Source organism: Pungitius pungitius, chromosome 9 (assembly GCF_949316345.1).
Source record: "Pungitius pungitius chromosome 9, fPunPun2.1, whole genome shotgun sequence".
Taxonomy (NCBI): Eukaryota; Metazoa; Chordata; class Actinopteri; order Perciformes; family Gasterosteidae; genus Pungitius; species Pungitius pungitius.
The window spans coordinates 17456169-17479504 of NC_084908.1; the positions used below are offsets into that span (position 1 = coordinate 17456169).

Consider the following 23336-nt stretch of genomic DNA (forward strand, 5'->3'; position numbering starts at 1 on the left):
GGGATGCGGTGGGTCTGTTTCCCCCCTGAAGTGCATTCCAGGGGGTCGCTGTTTCCAGGACATTACTGGGAGATGAGGTCAGGTTTGGCCGATCAATGGTGCTTAACATTAGTAGTGGCCCAAAGTGAGCCCTGGCGAGAGATTTATTCATTAACAGACAGGCTGCTGGGCAGCAGTAAGCACGGCGTATCCATGTTTAACCTACATCCTCAATGCTTAGGATAATCTCTATTGTTTGCTTGGACTTGGGCTAGTGGTAAATATATATATATATATAACTTATATCCGTCAATTCCATTGAAATAAAAGAGGACAGAGTATTGAATTACAGGTGCTTATTAATTATACCTAAACAAACCCAGCAACGTTTGCTTGCTGCTTTCACTCTTTTTGAGAGGGTGTGGATAAAACACAGTGTGGCCTACCTGCTCTATGTGTGTGTGTGTGTGTGTGTGTGTGTGAGTGTTAGTGTTTTGGCATTACTGCACGGTATCTCTATGTATTTCCTTGACCAAGTGCTCGTGTCTGGGGGGGGGGGGGGGTGTGGGGGGGGGAGGGTGAGAGTAAGCGACACAGCATGATGACAAGCAACAGTTGGCCGCAATCTGTCTCACGAGGGGGCTGCGGCGCCAATAAAGAGGCTTGAATATACACACTGAATGGGGGATCATTGCAGTTTGGCTTGATGGATTGCCAATGAGCCAGAAAGTATGTCTCTGTTAGCGTCAACGCAGTTGCACCTGCCAGTTTAGAGTTACCGAGAGGGACTGTGTGTGTGTGTGTGTGTGTGTGTGTATGTGTGTGCATGTTTAAGTGAGAGAGGAAGGAGGGAGAAAAAGTGTGAGGAGGAAAGGGGATCAAGGCAGGCACTCAGGGGATCCGAGACAGTGATACAGTTTCTTGTGACGGTACAGAATGTAATCGGGGGTTCCTCTCACTAGTTTTATTTCTCTCTTCATTTCGCCCTGTATCTTACACACACCTCTTTTGCAGCCCTGTATTAGCGTCTCTTTTTCCTCCATGCAAAGGGTGATTTTATAGCTGGGGTTCTTAGTCTCGCTGATTATAAGGGCCGCCCCGCAGGACATGCTTTCTCCCTGAGCGTCCTCAATCACCATCTATAATCAGATCTCGCTGTTATGATTGCAATAGGTAAGAACGAACGGGAGGAGACGCAGATGATGCCGAAACACTGGACACCTGGACGCTGTTCTGCACGTACACACTTTCAAAGATCAGATGTGGAGGCGTAAAGACAGAGGCAGAGACAGCAATGCATACTTTCAAAAATATTTTAAATAGCTTAAAAAGACTGACTTCAACAAAAATCTCAAGGATTGAGACATGCTTTGAAGCTAATTGGAGACTCAACGCAGAGGTACGAAGGAATCCATCCTGCTGAGCCGTGGAAGACTTCCTTCGGCTGCACATTGCTGCTGAGCTTAAGTGTTCAGATCATAGCACAACATAGTTCTTGCGGTTTCTCTTTGTCGTAATCAAACACACCTTCAGCGCCTCAATTATTTGATGTTCTACTATTCAGCCCATCAAAGCAATTCAGAAATGCAAAGCTGTGTGCTATTTTAATTATTCTAGAAGTTGACTACAACCAATAGTGTAATACCGTTTGAATCATTTAATGTAATGGAGTGTAATGTGTGTATCTGTGCTGCTGTGCAGGGCGGTAAAAGAGAGTTTTAGTGGGCTTTTCTTAACCAATAGTCATGAATTATTTATATGCAGTGCTCTGTTTTGCCTCAGAGGCCTTGAACCATTTGGATTATTTTCTGTATCAAGAAAAAAGCAGCTCATACTCATTCTCTGCGACGCACACGTCGTGATTGTCGAGCCATTTATTTGCGTATATTTCCTTTTTTTCTCTGTCCTGCCAGGTTTAAGTGTTTTCCAAGTAAGTGACACTTACAAATGTGTACATGCACAGCTCTCCTGCTTTTTATAACCTGCCACTTACTTAACTGGGAATGGCGGGACCTTGCAGAAGCTGATAATGAATTAGGTGTTGAAACTGTACTGGCGAGACCATGTCGACGCGGCCCACTGTAGTCCGGAGCTGCTCACGGGTCAAAGGGTCAGTGCGTTTGAGTGTGAGTGCGTGTCGGTCGCTATAAAAATAGTTTGCTCTGGTACTCAAATGAGATCGTTCCTAAGCTGATGCTGCTGCTGCTGCTGCTGTATGATGTCGTTTTAATTGCTTTCATAAATCACTCCTTTTCACAAAAGACCTGATAGAAGCTGCTTATCAAAGTCACAGTTCACTTTTAATACATGAGGGATGCGATCCAGAACCGTGACGCCACATCAATTAAACCGTTAACAGAGATTCTGTCACCCGGGTTAAAAGCGTAATGTCCGAGGCAAATAGAAAACAAGTGCTGTAGTGAATCAAACCCGGGTCCTTTTGGCCCCTTCAATACTTCATTGGTCTCCAAAGTTACATCATTAGCACCTGTCAGTTGTCAGCTCTTCACCATAGCTCTGTGATCCTTGGCTTGTGGTCAGACATTTCTAGGGGGGTGGCGGGGGGTGGGGGGGCAGCTGCTTTTTCGGCCATGTTCGCAGGCCCGCCGATCACTGCGGCGTGCTGTGGAAAGGCCGAAGCCCGCCCGCCCGGTCGGTCGGCGGGGACGGCTGCCGGGGTGCAGCTCGTGACCGGAGCGGCGTGTGAACGTGTAGCACAGATTGTTACATTACCGCTTTGTCACCGGCAGATAGTGTTTGAAGCGAGGCATGTCAGCGAAAGCCGTCCGCGTTTTGATTTAAAGGTTGGCCACGTGTCCAACACTCGACAGAGCGGGATCGTGAGTTTAACGCTTTACCTTTTTGTGCATTTAAATGCTATATGCTTGAGACACTTGACCCAGCTTAACTCACCCAAGAACGTAGGAACAGGTCAAGTGGCTTCTATGAGTGGATTCACCAAAGCTGCTGTTTTATGGATTTTCTCAATCTCAAGTGGTCTTGTTATTCTTTTATTATCCAAGCCGAACTTTATCATGAGTTTGAAACTCTTGTGCAAATTGCACTTAAATATGGGATAGTATCCTCTTTGACCCAAAATGAAGGGTATTAATTACAGCCTAGAACCCCATTAAAATAATCTGGCTATTGATGCTAGGACTGGATTCCTTTTGGAGAGGCTGCTGATCTCTTCCTGCACTCTACCACACAGTCATTTGTTAGCTGTTGATTTTTGTGCCTTGTTTATTGTCAAGTATGGGTGTGATGGGAAGAGGTTGAAGTGATCTAAATAGCATGTTGCACAGTAGCAGCCTGCTCGGTTTTAGGTATCCAGGCTAATAGCGGTTGTTACATCATCATTCTGGGAATAGCAGGGAGTCTGGGGTCTCGAGGTGCCTCTAGCTGACCTCCCTTCTGCATATACTCAGCCTGCGTGTGTGTGTGTGTGGTCATCTCCAAATATACATTCCCATATAGATTACACAGCAGTACGATTATTAATGACACAGGTGAGTGGCCACTTAATCAGTCCGTATATTTACAGCCCCATATGAGACCGACTGATTGGACCCGCCAGTGATTAAAAGACAGAGAGAGAGAGTGCATGCGAGTCGCCATCAAACGCGGGGGCATCAGAAAGTGAAAGAAAACCTCACAGGACAACAATTTGACACGCTTGTCATTCTTCCTGTGGGCGTGAAGTGGTCCACTGGACAACGCCGCACGCTGACGACATTAAAGGCCTCGGCCATCCTGGTTCAGTTAACTCAGTGTAACACGATGGTATACCTGATGCTTTTTGCCCCAAAGAATTTGGGACTGCGATTTTCTTTACACTATGTTTGTGTGTGTGTGCATTTGTGCGGGCACACATGCGTATGGAATGCACGGGTATGCATGCATACATGCAAAGGTGTGTGTGTGGTAAAATGGAGCTCAACCCTGTCACTTAGCCCCCACCCTTCTACACAGGGGGTCGGAGGGGTGGGGGGTGGGGGGGGGTAACTTTCCAGTCCCATAGACGTGCATGCCTGAGTCTGAAAATAGCCGTATCTGATCACTGCTTCACCCAAACGGGGGAGTCTCATTCCCCGTCACTCCCACTCTTTGGCTCTCTAACTTTCTCCTCGTTCTGTTGTCTCTGTGCTCCCCAGGCATTAAACGGGGTAAGACCTGGGAATAAAGCTTGACCCGGCGGGAAGGGAAGAAGAGAAGGAGGGAGGAAAAGGCGCGTGGGCTCACAGCTCACCTGTACCTGACTCTTCTTGGCAAGTCTCCAGCCTTTTGGTTTTATGACGGTAAGAGTTGATTTTTCTCCGCTTGATGGGCCGTTGCACCAGCACAGGTCAGGCCTCTCGGGTTGAACGTCACAAAAGATACTCCGGGACCTGCAGGGTGGCAGATCGAAGATCTAGAATATGGATTGACAAATATTGGTTTTATTTACTCTTTTTAACCAATCAAATAGAATTGATATTTTTTTTTTAAATGGCCTATATATATATGGATCATATATTGCTGTGCATTCGTTTGTCTTTTCATATCCATCCATGTTTTAAAGGGACTGACTGGTTTTAAGATCTGAATAGATTTTACAACCCAACAACCCCAAAAGGGAAGTTGTATTTATCTGCTCTGCCAAAACCCACAATTATAGACCGAGCGCAGAAGTTTTGTCTTTTGTGACAGTCCGCAGGGGAAACGGTGTCAAATAAAACAACGGTTGCTACCGCGGCCACCTCAGAAATAGAATCAGCAAATGACCCTTTTGTGGATTGAAAGATTTAATATGTCAACCATTAAAGACTCATTTAGGCTAGAAGAACGAGGAAAGCAGCAGAAAATCACTCGAATCAACTTATTTTAAATCACACTCAACTTCCTGTGGTTTTTTCCATAATTTGGCCCCACAGTCCCATTTTCTCTTTTTCTAACGTACCCCCATCTCTTGTTACACACTTTTTTCACAGCCTCTTCTTTCCCACTCAACAAAAGCCATGCAGCAATCCCTCCATTTAGCCGGTCTCAGAGGTGTTGAGGAATGTCACCTTGACCCCTTGGGTACACACTAAGGGGTGGTTCCCAGCCTCGGTTCGTAGGACGGGCTCGCTTGGGTCCCTTTCTACCGGGACCTGACATACAGCGGGGCACTTTGTGTGATCCCCGCGCACTGAAGGGAACAGGGCAGCCCGTTTTTTCCACGGTAAAAACGTCACATTACTAATACCAGAAATGATTCATTTCAGTCCTTTGTAGACATCATTTGTTTGCCGACCTCGACTCCTGTAAAATAATAGCCACGCTATGTGGGACAGAGATGGCTTGATGGCTCGGGCTGGATTTGTACAACCCGGGAAATGGGATTAAGGACCAAAATGAGTCAGGTTTGAACACAATTTTCTTTATTCATATGTGTCAGATAAACCACAGACGTTTTTAGCGCTGGACGCACTTACGATCGATCCTCTGTTAGCAGCTAAAAACTCCACTGCCCCCTCTTCCTGAATCCTTCCCGATGCTCGGAAGGATAAACGTGCAGAATAACAACAAAAACAAAAGGCTCTTGAATTTCAGTCCCGTGAGAACGTGTGATTCTTCCTTTAGACCTCGTCTCTCGTCCTCGAATTAATCTGATGCGTAGATGTTATTCTATAGCCCGTGACTTCACACACGAAACATATTCGGCTCTCTGAAAGACCTCCTGCTGCGATGATGAAGTTTGCCGTTCCTTCCTGCCTGGCGAAATGGAAGGACTGGAAAAATGTGAAAGGACGACGTTTCCCTGGGCCTTTCGTCATTTTCCAGACGATCCGGTTCACCTTAGAGGGTAAAGGGTCCCGCCTATTGGCAGTAAAAATAGCGCCCCCGCTAATCAAGTTCCTCTTATCTTTGTGCTCGACACTTAACGCTGGTACCTGCCTGGGGAATCCAGACTATGCATGGGGGGGGGGGGGAAGAGGGGGGGGGGGGATGTAATCTTAGCCACAGCTGATAGCCATCCTGCTTTAACCCCTTACGTCAAGTGACTATTTTCAAAATGTTATAAAAGAATTGCAAAGCACCTGGAAAGTCTGAGGAGGATACTTTGTGCGTTCCTGAATATCTCCCCTCCATTAAGGCTTCGCAGCACAGGCCTCTTGGTTTTTGTGCCACATTAATTTCAAAGTGGAGTGTGACACATTTATATTGATCTATAGACCGCCGTTCAATTTAAAGAATTCCTGTCTGCAAAAACCTGAACCTGTGCTGGAAAAGTCCTCTTTAAAAGGAGACATGTGATCAGATTCACCCGCGAGCTTTCTGCTGTATCTTATGACCTGTCAAAACTGTGCTTGGGATCCTATATTAACGTCGTGGCATTTACCGAACGAACGTATGTTCCTGCTCTCAGGAGGAGGGGGGGCGCGGTCATAAAGATCACCCCGCCCGTGTTATTTTAAAAAGCCGTTCTCTATTGTCGTCATGTTTAATTTGTGCTTCTTATTCTGTGAGCGTAAGACAGTGCAACACTCAGTGGTTTAGTGTGTCTTTATTGCCGCGCTCCACGCGTGGCATCCACATCTCTTACAGGAAGGAGATAGAACCGTGGCAGCCTTGGAGGTGTTGTTTACTCGCGATGCCATGTCCCCACACGGCATTAGCCAGACAGCTTATGTAATGCTGCAGTTTTTTGCTCTGTGTTTGCTTCTATGAACATATTGCTTCTGGGGACCTCTCATCCTCTCATCCCGATTCATGTCCTTTTTCAGTATTCATCCAGGTTTTTCTCTGTGCTGCTTTTACTCACCTCTGTCTTCATCTCTGTGCTTGTCAGAGCGCTGCTAAAGTGAATTCATCCTTAGTTCCGGTGAGATAACAAACTGACGAATTGTCACATCACATTCATTCTTCCCCCAGGCCCCCCGCGGCCCGGGACTCACTGTGCCGGGGCTTGTGTTGCATAATTGCATTGGTGCTCTCAGGGCCGATGTCTGTGCTCGTTAGTGGGGCTGTGACGCAATTCCGCAGAACACACGGGCCTCTGTTGTTAGCAGTATGGGCAGTGAGTGGGCACGCAGGGTCAGCGTATTGACCTCCCATATCCATTCATAGGGGCGGGGAGGGGGGGGGCTCTGCTAATGAGTGGCAAGGTTGAACAAACAAGGCTGATAACGGAGACTTTGTTGGACGCGGTTGTTGTTTAACCAGTGGCAGCAACGACGAAGCAGCTGATGAAAAGTTGCATTTACTTCTGTCAGAGAAAGGGTTTAGTACTTTAAATGAAGACTCATTTGATTTGAAGCATTTATTGAATTGATTTTGATGTAAACCCTGAATGTGACATATATCTGAGTGACCTGAAACGATTGATGCTTGAGGTTAATTCACCGTTAGGATTTAAAATGCAGGCCACACCGTTTTCAAAAGACAAGGAAAGCTACGTTTTTCTGAATGACCTTTTTCCAAATGTGTCTAATACGAAAAGCACATTGTTGAGAAGTGACCACGGGATAAGCCAGAAAATCCGTCCAACACTGCAGTCGGGAAGTATCCTCAGCAAGGATTTGGACTCATGCGACTGTGAGGTGCTTTGATGAGGATTAGAACTTTGTGTGATTATTATTCACATTTTCATTTCAGCTTTCTTATATTTACTTGGAAAGTTGTTTTTTTGCGGTGGTTTTTGAGGGTTGTTTGACTCTCCAATGACTCTTATAATTTTATATAGAAAATAACGTTTTGTTCTTTTATTGCTTGTATGGAAATAAAAATTCCAAAAATCCAGATGCATATGGTCCCACGGTGCCAAGCAGTGTACGAAATATCAACCTATTTGAAGTTAGCGCAGCCATAAGAAAAAATCAGAAGAGCCTCATTATTCAATAACGTATATTGATGTGAATAGGTCCACTGTGCCAAATAGTTAGGATGAATTAATAATTCTTCCAGTTGGTATTTTAATCTTAACAAGCCTTCAGCAGCTGATAATCATTGGTACAGAGACCAGCTGTAGATAAAATGTCTATCTGATGACTTTTTGGTACGGCCTTTAAATAGATCTTAAGGAGCTTTAATCTGTTATCATCCTGTGAGTGTGTCTCAGTCTGAGTGACCACTCCAGGGTCATGACCCCTTGAAGCCATAGGCGGCTTATCTCCAACGATTGTTCACTCTCACTCACATATACACACACACACAAAGGTCTTTTATAAGAACTTCTGAAATTCATTCTAAAATACCATTTTTAAAGTGTTACAAAATTCCTAAATATTGCTTTAAACAGTTCCACTATTAACTAAAACATTTTCATTGTTGTCCTTTCTCAAAGGACGATGATGACATCATTGTTTTTGAGCACTTGTTTGGATGCCATGGCGGACTGCCAGTGACTAATGGCATCGCAGCCACTGCTCTCTGAGGACATTGTTTGTGTTTACTCTTTGTTAGTGTTTCCTTTACACTGTCCGGTTCACACGTTATTGTTGTTATTTAAGTGTCAGGGCAAATTACTTTTTGTACTTTGGTGAATAAGGACACAAAAGCCCATGATGCGCTTTAACCACCTTCTCGAGTGGCATTGATTCAATTTGGCTTTGTCCTCTTTGTGCCGTCCACGTACGTATTTTATGAGATTATTTAAGTGCACAGATATAGATTTCTCATTGGTCTGCACGCGTAAGAGTCCTGTCGAGCTCAGCAACAATAAAACTCTTCTGTTGTGGAAACATCCAATGATGAAAATGTTAATAGTTGATCTGATCAATAGTAAGGCTCTTCACTCAAAGAAACAATGGAGGATGATCTTACTAACGTACTGTAGTGTCCAAACACTCTCGTGTTTCACAAGGATTCAAAGCTCAAACCCTTTAAGTCCCCTAATGTGATCCGAATGCGTCCCAGGAGGTCACTCAGCGGACCGATGAGACGCGATGGGCTCGCCGCGGTGGACATCGCCGGGGTCCTGTGGCTCATAGCTCCGACTTGGGTATTTGCAGTCCCACAGCTATTACACTCAGTAATTATAGACACGCCAGTCTCCGGAGTGGCCCACTGATGCCTGAATTACAGTCAGTGGATAAACCACGGCTAAGTCAGAAAGCAAAGACACTTAACACAGAAGAGAAACTGACAACAACTCTTGTGCCTGGTCCGTTCACTCGTAGAGACAAAGTTTGCAAGTATTCCACCAAGCAGAGAAGTGCTGCCTGAGAATATCAACGGCAAAATGTGCTGCCCCTCTATTTAATTGTACCCGTTGAAAAACGCCCGAGCTGCTAATGATCAACCTCCGGCTTTAAGAGGCCGCGGCCCGTTTCGTGATTAAAAGCTCAAAAGGCCTGAGCGGGCGTTGAGAGTCACTCGGAGGTGTGGAGCCGGCCGGGTTTCCTCCCAAGTGCGCAGCCATAACATTACACCATGGCCACAGCTGCTGTGTCGCCGCGGATCTGTCCCCAGGCAACACGATCCTGTTTATGATCTGACCATCATTCGGAAGGAGACTGCCTGCGACGCCAGACCCATGATTTACCCCCCCTGCGCGGGTGTGCGCGCGCGCGTGCATGTGTGCGTGTGTGTTTCAGAGATAGATTTACGAGTGCTCTCCGGATGACGCTGACGGTTTGGTCTCATGCTGAAAGTATCCCACGCTGCATGTCTCCATGTAGTAGCACAAGTAATGACATTTCCTCCCCAACCAAGCGCTGACTGTGTTTGGAAACCCTCACGCAGCCGCCAACTAAGCAGTCGTGGCTAAATGTGGAGAGATAATTGATTTGATTATGGTTAATTACTTTTATGCAAATTAAAACAAATTCCATCAGGTGGATAAATATATTGTCAATAATCCATGCGCTTGACTTGTTGTCTTCCCACGGCTTACAGTCCGTGTTTACATTAATACGAGGATTGAGTTTTCAGATAATCACAATACATTATTTGCCAGTCTGTGGGCACATATGTGGTTTACATTCGTTGTGTTTTTGGATTCTTCACAGTTTAGTTTGGGGTTTTAGATCTGTTTGTGTCAACTACATTTTTACAAAACATCCCGCCATTCTAAATGTGAACCAGCCACTTCTGAAGGTCAGGTGCCAGCACGGAGACACGCTGCAGGGAAAAGAATAACAAGGTGACCAAACAACCTTAACGTAGATTACCGTCCCTTTAATGTTCTAATTGTAGACTCGCACTGGATTTTTGAGGACACCGATAAAGATACTTAAAAAGTTCAAAGTAATCAGATAACCGTATATCTGCCCGTGCCTAATGTGGATACCTTTTTAAAATGTTTGGCACGGCGAAATACGCGTCGATGTTATGCCATGCATCAAGTGCCAGTCGTCACCAGAGCCAACTGCAGAGGCACTTTACACATTCATGTCAGAATGCACTTGCATACCTTTTCCAAAATAGCCACAATTATCAGGACTTTAACTGTCAATGTGAAGCCCAGAGTTGCCAACGTGTTGAAGCAAAAAGTATAATTTATTAATGCATTTTCAGTTTTTTTCTGTGGCAGAATTGAACATGACTTCAAGCTCAAACCGTGTGTGCTTTCATCCTCCGTGGCCTTCATCTCCCGGGAAGAGCAGGATGTCTGTTTACACATCCAGACGTAGACGTTACGTTCTGTAGAGTCACATCGTCTGCACACATTCACTCACTTTGTGCATTGCAGGAGTCACAGCTCAAACATCTGTTTATTTCACTGTTACATAGAATGTCATGAAAAGGGGGCATCCTCATTGATTTTGGTGTGCAAACTTTGCTCGTACTTCTAGTTTGTTTGCTCAGATGAATAAAAGAAAAAAGTAATGTGACCATTTATTTTGCCAACACTCTCGTCCCAGGATTCAAACCACCTGAAATCACAGATTACCACGCGTGTCTACTATCATTTAAATATCAGATGCTGTACGTCATATTCCCAGAACCCGCATGTCACATTTGCTCGCATACCAGACACGTTTGAGCCCCGCCGCAGCCACTGTCTGCTGTCGCTCGCCGTGTCCCTCACTCACACACTAAGCGCCGTGAGGACGCACGTCACTTTTGGGCTTTCGATGTGCGCCTGTTTCACGTCAATCGTGCATCGCAACAGTTCTGAGAAAAAAGTCCCTGTTAAACAAGAAGCCGTTCTCTTTTATTGGAGTAAATGTTACATTTGATATCTGTCATTTATTTATATTTAATCTTTGTGCAGTGCAACCTTTGCTGAGGTCATTAAGTCATGTTGGATTTTGTGGCTTTAGGCTTTGGCTTAAACATCTTTGTGAACATTACAAGATGTACTTGTATGTTTTATACAGTGCTGTGTACTAAATCAAGGCAAATGGAGGTGAAGGTGATCCTTTTTAGTGGCACCAAATCTCACACAGTTGAACAACGTTGGAAATAACTTATACATTAAACATCATTAGGCTCAAACCTGTTTCCTGCCAGGAGATTTGGGCTCTTTAAGTAGTGACATTTGAATCAAAGTGAACTAATGGGCAGTGAGAAACTGGCAAAACTCCATATGTGAGATTTGATTTTTTTGTTGAATAAAATGAGCTCGCCTGAATAATTTATTATAGCAGTCTCGGGAAGATCACTTTGTAAATACAAATCACTGCACAATTTTTGCCTCAATTGGTTGTTTAGAAAGACATTTACTATGTTTCTGAAATCGTTTTTCCTTTGTTTTACAGGAAAGTGTGTCCCCCTGCAGTAGATCAGTAAGAAGTGCTCTCCAATATGAATACAGGTATTTATGTGTGCGCACCTGAACACACACACACAAACCATACACGGTTTAAGATTGATGTCCGTTATCATTGTTTGGACAAGCGTAAAAATCCTCTTTTCCTCACAATAAGTGATTTCATTTGATACAAAACCATCAGCGTGTGTCCACATTGCAGACCTCGCAGCTCTGCTAAAAGCTGCCCTGAGCCCTAGTTTTCCCTCCACCACAGGCACGACTCTATGACTCTAACCCTGACCCTGAGTTGCACCGCTTTGATGATTGTCCTTTTTGGCGCTGTGTTGATTGTGAGCGAAAGCATCAATAAGCAGGCTGATTCCTCTCTCAATACATTCCCAGCGCTCTGTCCTCAACTCGCCAGTCATCCCGAGCTGAAGTGTGTATTGCGGCTGAGGAATCAATGACTAATCCGTCTTTGAGCCTCCTCACCACACACCACCACTCTGTGGCTAGCTTGACTCATCTTGGTTGTTTGCCTGTATTTACTCTAGAGAAGACAAAAGCAAAAAGAAGCTTTTGCGGAGACTCTTGCGAGCAACACCGGCTTGTTGTTTTATAAAAGAGAAGTGAAAGTATTCGTGTTTTCTTGATGGAGGCGTTTCTCAAGTGTTTCAGCAGGAAGATAAATGTTTGAGTTTTAGCCATGTTGACATCGGAGTTCTCCACTATTAACAATCAATTTATCACATGCATATCCTACGAATAGCCACTTTAGCAGTGCCTAATGCCTGTTGTCATCAGAAAGGGTTTGGTTAGTGGAAACCAAAGCAATACAAAATCTTAGTTCCACACTTACAAAAGATTTGAATTTCTGCTGCACACCAGCTCCATCACATGTCCCGAGCTCATCAAGTCAAAATCTGCCTCTTTAAATGCATGTGCTTTATCTCCACTTGTTATGTTTCTGCCTGGCCGCATTCGTGTGTGTGTGTGTATCCGTGTCTTTGTTGTGTGTGCATGTGCATGTGTGCTGCTGCTGCTGCTTCTGCTGCTGCTTGTGCCTCGGTGATCACCTGCCCGGCTGTGATTCCTCAGACAGCGGAGGATGCTCTCGCAAAAGCTCGGCCTTGTCACTCACGCTCTCTCCCATGAAGAGGGTCCAGAGCTCGCCAAATCTGGGCTCAGGTACTAGCACTCACGCAGACACACTACAAATGTAGAAGTAGCTAAAGTCCGGCCGGCCAGGAATTGTTAAAGTAATCTCTCAAAGCATGAGGTAAGTCTTTTGAACAGTGGCTCGCTGTTTGGCCTCCATCTTCCCTGATGAGCATACGGACACGACTGCCTTTGTATGCTTAAGCAATCCGTTTGTTGTGTAATCCATTTTTAAATTCTTTTAAAAGCTCCCATGTGCCATGCTCTCACAGGGCTCCATCTCCTCCTCTTCAGGGGTGGTTTATTCTTCTGTTTTTTGACTGGCTGGACATGAAGGCACAATCCTGCTTATTTACCAGTGTGACCCAGTGTTACTGAACTCACCGTAGATCTGCTGTATAAGCCCCTTCATCCTAAAACCATTCTGTTTTAACACAGGATAACTGAAGAGGGAAGGGCTTCAGTAGACTATCAGCTGTGCTGAAGTAGCAGTGCTGTCAGCATCTAGGTTAATGGCTGCACCAAAGTCAGCATTCTATCACCCCTGGCCTTCTTTTAATAAAGCAGATGAGGAGTTGTTCGATATAGGATGTTTAGGTGCGTGGTAGAACACCACTCCGAGGGACTTAGGACCCGGCGCGTCTGCCTCTGAGGGACCCTCGGCCTTGGCGGCGGTGTACTGTACACTCACCATTGCTGCTCAGCATTCTGTTACACTCGGAGTCCCTAGAAAAGCAGAAAGTACCCTGTGGGATGGTTCCAACTCCAGCTAGGGATTAATGGAGGTTAAGGAGCCGGTTGTGTTTGCTGTGGAGTAAGCCTACCCAGCTGGAGCCATCTCCACGGGCAAAACCAAGCTGTTTATGTGGCTGTGATTTGCTCTTATTACCAGCCTTGTGGAATCAATTGACCGAGCTAATCGGTATAAGTGAGTGCTCAGCTCATAGAGCCACAATAGCCACATACCGTGGCTCAATGCAAGGTGGCCATTCTGCTGTTTGAATTATAATCTTCATGATCAATAATAGTGCTCACGTTAGTGGACTCTAAAAGATTTCTCCATTCATTAGACATGGGAGTGAAGTGGTCCTTCCAGCCTTGATGTGCATGAATTGCCTTAAGCTTTTTTATTTTTTTATTGTACACAGTCATCATTTCTATATTAGAGCCAGAATCGGAAAGACATTTTTCACCCACTGCACACAAAGAGCAGCCTTCTGAGCCCACACTCGTATAAATCTAGTGATATTTATTTAATTGATACTAGCAATGCTCTAGGAGTTTTGGCCACAATAACTTAAACCTTGAGAGCATGCTTTAACCCATGTCACTTATTATTGCTGTGTCTTCTCTGTCTCCAGGGAGTGATTCTCACTCATCAGACTTGGGTAAGTCTCTGCTTTGTGTTAAATTGGAGGGGAGACTAAAATTAAATTAAAAGCTGTACACCAGAAGACGTATTCCAAACCCAGCAGCATGCCAGCATGATGATAATATCAACTGCACTTCCAGATTCTTGGCGGTCGCGCAGTGCAACAGATGGCCTTAAGAATGGAGACGCCAGCAGCTCATCTCTTGCTGCCAAAGGTTTCCGCAGTGTCAGACCCAACCTGCAGGACAAAAAGTCTCCAACACAGGTAAAACGTCTCACAGATGTTGCTAAAGTCAAGAATCTGGAATTTGTGTCAAGCTTTGCGCTGATGATTTTTTTCTTTGTTTGTCGTTTGAACTTACAATCGGTTGTTGCTTTTCTAATTGGCCAATAAGGAAATCAATCACGTGCCATTGCCGCCTCCTAGAAGAGAGAGTTTCCACTTCTCACCCACAGGCACTAACCCGCCAGGCTACAGCGCCCTTGTTGCCCGGGCGAATGACTTTAGCCCTCGGGCGCTAACGTTCACGCAGAATGAGGAGGCATTTTTGAACGAGTCCCTCACTGTCCGCAGCGCATCCTCCTACTCGTACTCAGAGAGCACAAACTCAGTCCAACATTCACACCTGAATGACATCAGCAGCTGTACTGCACCTGCCACTAATTCACAGGGCCACGAGAGAAAGGTGTCCGCCCTCAAACTAACCCCCGTCACCATCCCGGACCCCCCGGCTCACTGCAACTCCTACCCTGACCCCCAAGCCAAGACCCGGGCCACGGGTTCCCCTCCGCTTACTCACCCACCTCCGCGAAGGGCTCCCACCGCGTCTCCACCCCCGACACAGGCCGCGCCGCTCGCAGTCCGCCCGGGCCCGGAGCGTCTCCAACCTCCAGGCGACACTGCGGATCGAGCCCCCGATGAAACCAAGTGCCCGGCGCCAGCCCAGGTGGAGATAACGAAGGCTCCTCCTGCACTTCCACCGAGACCTTCTCCCGCAGTGCTGTTGGTACATGACAGACTCCATAATGTATCAAAAGCACTGGTTGTGTCCCTTTGAGGCCACTTAACAATAAAACGGACAAAGTTGTCAGGACAGATTAGCACTATTGTGCTATAGTTGGTGTTTTTCTTGGGCTTTGATGCACAGCATTCAGTAAGCTGCTTGTGGCCGCGTGTCGTCTGGGTGTGCGTGTGTGTGTGTGTGTGTGTTGCCCTTTAGTTGGCTAGGCTTGGTGCTGCCATTGGACCGACCGCACTAATTCTGGTTCTACATTGGTGTAGAACCGATACTGTCTGTGTGATAACAAACTGTTTAATTTCCTCCAAACCGCTGTTCCTTTGTGTGTGCTGTATTTGAACTCACCGACCCTCTTCGATTCACAGCCGCGGCCCGGTGACACTTGTGATGTGGTTTCACAGCAGCACAACCCAGTCTCCAAAAAAAGCGTGAAATGGCTACGTTGGTCCACCGTGATAAACGTAGTCATGTTACGTTTTCCCCCAAAATAACGTTACTATGTTACGTTTCTTTTGGCCCATTCATTTACATTGCTTTGCAAATAGGTCACGTGACTATCAAGTTTCCCGGTAGCGAAAAGAAAAACATGGCGGACGGTCAGCATAATCTCCGTGAAAAACACAATATTTTAAGAAAGCATCAGCATTTGTATGCATTTCGATGGCATTTCTAGCGAGAAGTATGCGTTATTCTTTCATAATCTTCTATCAGAGACTGTAGAAGACCTTCCGTTTATTCGTTTCTGCGAAGATTTGAGTGTCCCTTTGGCAAAGCGTGGCTACGCAACGCCTTTAACGGCGCATTATTAAAAAAACACTTCCAGTGGGGGCGTAAAGAGGCGTTCAGCCTTAAAGCCACTAATCGCCAAACAAAACAAACTCAAAGCACTCGAATCACATTATGACTTTTTAAACATAAATTCCGTTATTTTTATGAGTTTTCAATGAAAGAATGCATCATTTCCGGGGGTAGGCATGCCCGGGACATCCCGAATTATGGGCAATTTTGATTTGTCCAGCTTTTTGACAGCTCCAGTCCCGACTTCCAATCACAGCCTCCTAAATCAATGACGCGCCTAAAACTCTCGGTTCGAACATTACGTCTTGTTTACATGGGAAAGGGGGGCGGGGCTTCGCCCTCAGAGCGGAGCGTCATTTCTCGCTCCACACGTCTCCTCTTTTTACTGGCCAGGAAAACGGGCGATCTATCCCACGTGGGTCTGGCTCCATTCCATTGGCTCTGACGAATCCATAGAGAGGCGGGACTTATCATTTTCCCGGCAAACGGAGAGATTTGAGCTGCATTGCTTCCACTGTGCGTGAAGTGGCCGTGAGGCCTCCACTAAAGTCTCTCTCTATTTGTTCTGCTTTACTCAATAAAAGTAAAACCTTTACAGATATACTGTCCACACACTAGGCTAACATAATGGAGACTTCCAGGCTTCGTCCTTTATGTTTTATGGGGATAAAGCCCCTGTAAGTAGTTTTTTCCCAAGCAAATCTGAGTTTCTTCTTTTTTTGTGTGTCCCATACAAATATCAAAATATATATACTGATTTTCACATCCAAACACACTCACTTATGTTCCCTTTTATCATGACAACAAGAAATTTCAAGATATACCTTTTGCTTTCATAAATATGACAGTTTTAGTGTGTAAATGCCCAGCAGTGTACGGTCCGGGGGCCCCTATCGGGCCACTTGTTAGATGGTTCGATTAGTCTATCACTACTATACTTTGATCTGACGACTAATTTGCACATCATGCTCGTACCGGCATGGCTTCGCCCTTCCCAGGCATAGTTCATCATCTTCCGGGGTCCTATAGCCAGTGTTGGGAAAGTTTACTTTCTACATTAACTAGTTCAAAGTTTAGTTTACAAATTTTAAAAAGGAACTAGTTCAGTTCATAATTCAAAATATTTGAACTAAGTTCACGGTTCCAAAAAATGAACTAGTTCAGTTCTTTTTTTCCATACGTTGCTGCGAGCTATTTTTTTTTTAAATTATTGCCACAGCCCAGAACCACAGACAGCAATTATTTTATCAGTTTTAACACTGAAGCGATGCATCAGATTTAATCTTCTTATCCAATTTGAATCCTTATCCAACCAGGGTTTACATTAGCATTGAGGGGACAGCATTTCCCTAATGATTCTTTGATGCTATGTTGCTGTCTATTCACTCCACACTAGCAGCAGTTGCAGAGTTTACCCCTACACTACATTCTCAAACACATGCTGCTTAAATGGTCTTTTTTAAATAAGGAATTATTAAAAGAAAAACAGGACAGTAATCATTAAGGTGCAAATGTTTGCAAAGAAAGGTCAGATTCCTCCCATCCTCACCGACCTTGTCAGTAACTTCATAAACTCTTTAAAATTATTATACGCCGCCTCTTTGCTACACTTATTAATGCGCGTTTATGGTGTGTTTTCTATAGAAATCTGGTACCCCATTGAACGATGTTAAGCTGAACGAACGCGCCGTTCATAGACACCAGAATGAACGAGAACAGTGACGTTCATCGGGCATTAATACAGTACGTTGAGTTCACGTTCGCCCAAAATATCAACAAGTTTATGAACGCGTTCAGGCACAACACTGTCCCAAAAGGGCCGGGATCGCACCTCACCCAGCATGCCTCGGCCTTCACTTTTTTCACTACAGAGTTTTGTTGCACCCTGTGACTCCGGCGTTAGACTCCTTCGACTGAGTTTTAAGATGGGTTGGATGGGTTACTGACTAAAATTTATGCCCCCACCCCCTAACTGCCTCAGGGAAACTTGTAAATATAATAAGTCAAATAAGTCAAACAAGCAAGTTGTATCTGGTTTAACCCTTTTATTCCTGTAGGCGTTTTTTAGGTCTCATGCTGGAAATTGCATTTACACACTAAAACTAGGATAACGCATGTCTGATGATAGTGACAGTGAGTCTGTCGATCAAGATGAGGATGGAGACATAGTAGAGGTTGAAAATCCTCCTTGTTGAACACCCCACAATACATTCTGTGCTCCCTCTGGCATAACATTTCTAATGATATCATGTCCCCCCCTTCAGTATTTTAAGACATTCTTCAGGTTATTGTAGGCCAGTTGAATGTGTATGCCATAAAATTTGACACAAACAAGCCCTTTAAGTTTACATGTTTTGTATGTGGATTTTGTACATACAGTGTTGGTCATTTCATTTCTTTGTTTAATATTTTTGAATTTATGTTTGAATCCATTTGTGGTTAATGTGCTCAAAATGCACTACTTTCTTAATGATTACATTGCTTGTTTGACTTATTATATTTACAAGTTACCCTGAGGCAACAGACCTAAATCAAGTTAGGGGGTGGGGGCATATATTTTAGTCGGTAACCCATCAAACCCATCTAACAAGTGGCCCGATAGGGGCCCTCGGACCGTACACTGCTGGGCATTTACACACTAAAACTGTATGATTTATGAAAGCAAAAGGTATATCTTGAAATTTCTTGTTGTCATGATAAAAGGGAACATAAGTGAGTGTGTTTGGATGTGAAAATCAGTATATATATTTTGATATTTGTATGGGACACACAAAAAAAGAAGAAACTCAGATTTGCTTGGGAAAAAACTACTTACAGGGGCTTTATCCCCATAAAACATAAAGGACGAAGCCTGGAAGTCTCCATTATGTTAGCCTAGTGTGTGGACAGTATATCTGTAAAGGTTTTACTTTTATTGAGTAAAGCAGAACAAATAGAGAGAGACTTTAGTGGAGGCCTCACGGCCACTTCACGCACAGTGGAAGCAATGCAGCTCAAATCTCTCCGTTTGCCGGGAAAATGATAAGTCCCGCCTCTCTATGGATTCGTCAGAGCCAATGGAATGGAGCCAGACCCACGTGGGATAGATCGCCCGTTTTCCTGGCCAGTAAAAAGAGGAGACGTGTGGAGCGAGAAATGACGCTCCGCTCTGAGGGCGAAGCCCCGCCCCCCTTTCCCATGTAAACAAGACGTAATGTTCGAACCGAGAGTTTTAGGCGCGTCATTGATTTAGGAGGCTGTGATTGGAAGTCGGGACTGGAGCTGTCAAAAAGCTGGACAAATCAAAATTGCCCATAATTCGGGATGTCCCGGGCATGCCTACCCCCGGAAATGATGCATTCTTTCATTGAAAACTCATAAAAATAACGGAATTTATGTTTAAAAAGTCATAATGTGATTCGAGTGCTTTGAGTTTGTTTTGTTTGGCGATTAGTGGCTTTAAGGCTGAACGCCTCTTTACGCCCCCACTGGAAGTGTTTTTTTAATAATGCGCCGTTAAAGGCGTTGCGTAGCCACGCTTTGCCAAAGGGACACTCAAATCTTCGCAGAAACGAATAAACGGAAGGTCTTCTACAGTCTCTGATAGAAGATTATGAAAGAATAACGCATACTTCTCGCTAGAAATGCCATCGAAATGCATACAAATGCTGATGCTTTCTTAAAATATTGTGTTTTTCACGGAGATTATGCTGACCGTCCGCCATGTTTTTCTTTTCGCTACCGGGAAACTTGATAGTCACGTGACCTATTTGCAAAGCAATGTAAATGAATGGGCCAAAAGAAACGTAACATAGTAACGTTATTTTGGGGGAAAACGTAACATGACTACGTTTATCACGGTGGACCAACGTAGCCATTTCACGCTTTTTTTGGAGACTGGGTTGAGCAGCACCGCCCCGTCTGTCGGGCTCACGCGCCCATCGTGACAAATGAGTGTGATCACTAAGCGCTGTACTCCTTTCCTCCCTTTCCCATCAACTCCCTCTTCTCCCCCACCTCTCCCCTTCCCCCGACACCAGGGCCCTCCCTCCCCTGACCCAACAGCGCGCCACTCCCCGTATCGCTGCCGCAGCTCAGAGTCGCTCGACTGCATGTCGGGCCTAATGCCCAAGGCTCTGTCGCCCTGCCCGTACGTTCCTAGCGGAGCTGGCGCAGCCAGCAGGCCGGACCTCCCCGCGCTGAGCGGTGCGAGCATCGGGGGCCGCGTGCCGTCCTCGGACTCCCCCGTGACGTCGTCAGCTCTGAGCCACTACTCGACGTCCACGGCGGGTCTGCTGGACGAGCTGCAGATCTGTAGCCTGGACTCACCCGGCGCCTCGGCCACGCCGTCGCCCACCCTCAGCCTCGCCTCCGCCTACACATCCACCGCTGGCCCCGACGATGCGCTAACAGCCTTTGCGGCCTCCACCGCTGCAGCAGCCACTGTCACTAACGTAATTATCCCGACAAGTCATTGCTATAACACACAAATGGTGCCCTCCCTCCCGACACTCATTTGGATGGCTGAGCCCAACCATACCGAAATGTGTTTTCGCTACTGTGTTTTCCCCTTTTACTAACCTTCAACCACAATCTAATGATCCTTTTTTTTCTTGCTTGTTTAATGTTTCTCCACTCATTATATCACTATGTCTCTGTGCTTGTCTGTGTTTCTCTGCTATGCCCTTTTTGCAATCAGATGCTATGCTTTTGTAGGGGCCTGCTCACATCGATGATTCATGATGAGACAAAACCATTGTTCATAAAGATGCAGCATGGATGGAAGCTGTTGGCTGCATGTTGTCGGTTCAGAAAGAAGTGGCTTTTATGCTATGGAAACCATAATGTGGTTACACGTGGGCTCATTCTTTTTGCCGAGGTCATAGATGTAAGGGGCAGAGAGTGATCCTCCCAGATACTAGACGAGGAGGCAGTTAGAAGTAAGTCTAACACTGGTCTATACGGGGTGCATAGTATGAGCGGCATGTCGGCGGATTAGCAGCTCCTCTGGCTATCCCAAGTGGCCACCTCCACTTTACACGGGCAAAGATAGAGCCGGCCTAAACGCAGATCTCCACGCTCCAAAACTGCACCCCTCGAAGCAATGGCTGCCGTCACAGTGGTCATTGGTCTACACAGGGCGAGCCCACAGCTCAACACGGAATCACAGTTATAGCGTATGGAGCAAATCCCTGTATAGAGATTCTGTTCTAATCGGTCCATGTCATGGCAGCGTCTTTCGATAGCCACTGGTTTTGGAGCTCTCATGAATCTTTGATCGAACTTGCCTTCAAATTTAAGCGCTGTGTTTTAATTATTTCTTTCCAATGGTATGTTCTTGAGCTGAATGGGAGCGCATTTTTCAGAAAGGGCCTCCCATTGTGTCCATTAACGTCTTGTTTGTCGCAACTAATTTATGATGAAATGAATGTCGATCTGAAAGGTTTCTTTGCTTACCGCCACTGTTTGAATCTCTTGTGTCTGTCTTTGAATTGAAGTGATTCAATGAGTGCCGCCCCCCCTCATTACATTACAGTCACTTCAGATCCAGCAAGTAGCCCCGACATCGGTCAACATGTGCACTCATTTCCAGAATAGTCTCCTCCACCCCCTTTTTCAAATGTAAATATTTATAGCAATGTGATGGCTAATAATGGATTCACAAAACTAGTCTCTTTTGTGTTTTTCTTTGCACTCATAATGAAATGCTGGAGGGCAGAGCAGCAACATTCCCCACTGTAAAAGGACATGTTTCCATTTTTGATGGGTAGTGACTCCTTTTCTGTTTGTTTTTTTTGGCTTGTGGGTGACTCTTAGGGCCAGGTCCTCTCTCACGCTATGAATGGAAGTGCTCCTCAGAGGCCCCTCTCTCCTCTCTCCTATCCTCCTCCCCCCACCTCCCTCCACCCTGCGCTCCAGAGACACAACCGGGGTTCAGGTGAGTCAAGAGCTTTTGTGTTGTATTTCTGATCTGCTTTGGACTGTGAATTAACATTTTGGTGGTTTTAGTGTATGACAAACAGACCTTTTATGACATCCATTGTTAAATTACATTTTTAAATGCATTTTTCCAGTTTCACAACTTTCCCCAGCTCCAGTCATCCCTTCTATATTATATTAACATAGCTTAATGTGAAATTGCTAAAAAGTGCTAAAATCACAAATATCCCTACATGGTTTATTAGTCTTCTCATAATTGCCCATATAAATAGTTAATGGTACATTCAAAAGTCCAGGGTATGCTATGTCTTACTCAGTATAAAATGAAGATGAAGATTGGTTCTTCCTGGACCGCTCACATCTTGAGGTGTACGAGTCCGCGTTGACCTGCTCGTCCGCTGTTGCGTTCCTGCGTGGTTATTGGTGGGTACAGCTGACAGCGAGTGTCTCTCTCCCCTCCCTCCTCGTGGTCAGAGGGCAGCGAGTCCCTCACCAGAGAGTCCGTGGTGCTGGGCCACACCAGCGTCAGCGGCATGGTGCCCATCGCTCGCTTCACTGAGGAGGAGAAGAGGGTGTCCGTCATCAAAGCCCCGCACTACGAAGGCATCGGCCCCGTGGACGACTCCGGCATCCCCATCGCCATCCGCACGGTGAGGTCACACCCTCGGAGGGCCTCGGCCCACTGGCTCCGCTAGGTGCTGTAGAGGTTCGGGAGAGCCGGTTACTTTTGGCTGTCAGCGGCTTCGGATGCCACACCGAAAGCCCATTCTCTTTCTCCCTCACCCACCATCTCTGTTACTCTCCCTCTGTGTGCTGCTGTTGCAAATTCGCTCAGACAAGGTCTTTGCTTTTACAGTTGCGACTTCCAGGCGGCTGACTCGTCAAAGAGCGTGTCCGTGTATTAACTCTCCAATCGGTTATCCGGCGAGAGACAGAAACGAGAAGAATGAGAGATGGGCAATAAAAGTAGAAAAGGTGTATAGAAAAAGAAAAAGAAAAGCTGGTGGAAGAAGAAAAACAGATGCCCCTTGTTGTTGAGCACACAAACATTTTTGCGGGCACTTTGTTTGGTAACCATGGAGAGTGAAGTGGTAATTGGTCCGTCTCCCGGCCGTGCCAACGCCACAATGGTCTGTCACATTCACTCCTTCACTGCGGAGCCAAGGGGCCTGAGTCCAGGCGCGCTGTTTAGCGTGGGGATTAAGTCTGTTATTTGATAGCTTTTTTTTTTTTTTCAAAGTGGCTGTTAGATCTGTACTGTATACACAAAGACACGCATACCAGGAGGTCCCACTTTGTTTTTGTAGCCACATGGCTTCTGTATCCTCTGCGCTGCGAAAACAGAACCTGCTGACACTGATTTATGAAGGCGAGCACCATTAAAAAACAAAACAAACCACAGTGGCCGTTTAACAGGTTGTTCTTTGCC

At 45.6% G+C, this 23336-nt stretch overlaps 2 protein-coding genes across 3 annotated transcripts in view; both read left to right on the forward strand.

The window, feature by feature from the left end:
* Positions 1-23336, forward strand: part of sorbs2a (sorbin and SH3 domain containing 2a) — a 44144-nt gene that overhangs the window by 2058 nt on the left and 18750 nt on the right. The window contains exons 2-9 of the mRNA XM_062564365.1: positions 4134-4277; positions 11649-11704; positions 12740-12829; positions 14161-14187; positions 14312-14436; positions 20008-20421; positions 21785-21905; positions 22382-22557. Coding sequence (XP_062420349.1) covers positions 11695-11704; positions 12740-12829; positions 14161-14187; positions 14312-14436; positions 20008-20421; positions 21785-21905; positions 22382-22557 — 963 coding nt within the window. The 5' untranslated portion in view covers positions 4134-4277; positions 11649-11694. The remainder of the gene's footprint in view (positions 1-4133; positions 4278-11648; positions 11705-12739; positions 12830-14160; positions 14188-14311; positions 14437-20007; positions 20422-21784; positions 21906-22381; positions 22558-23336) is intronic.
* The window catches only part of fgg (fibrinogen gamma chain), a 51042-nt gene continuing 42880 nt past the window's right edge, over positions 15175-23336 (forward strand). For both annotated transcript variants that reach the window (XM_062564367.1, XM_037472601.2), the window contains exon 1: positions 15175-15178. The gene's annotated coding sequence lies outside the window, so the exon portion shown is untranslated. The remainder of the gene's footprint in view (positions 15179-23336) is intronic.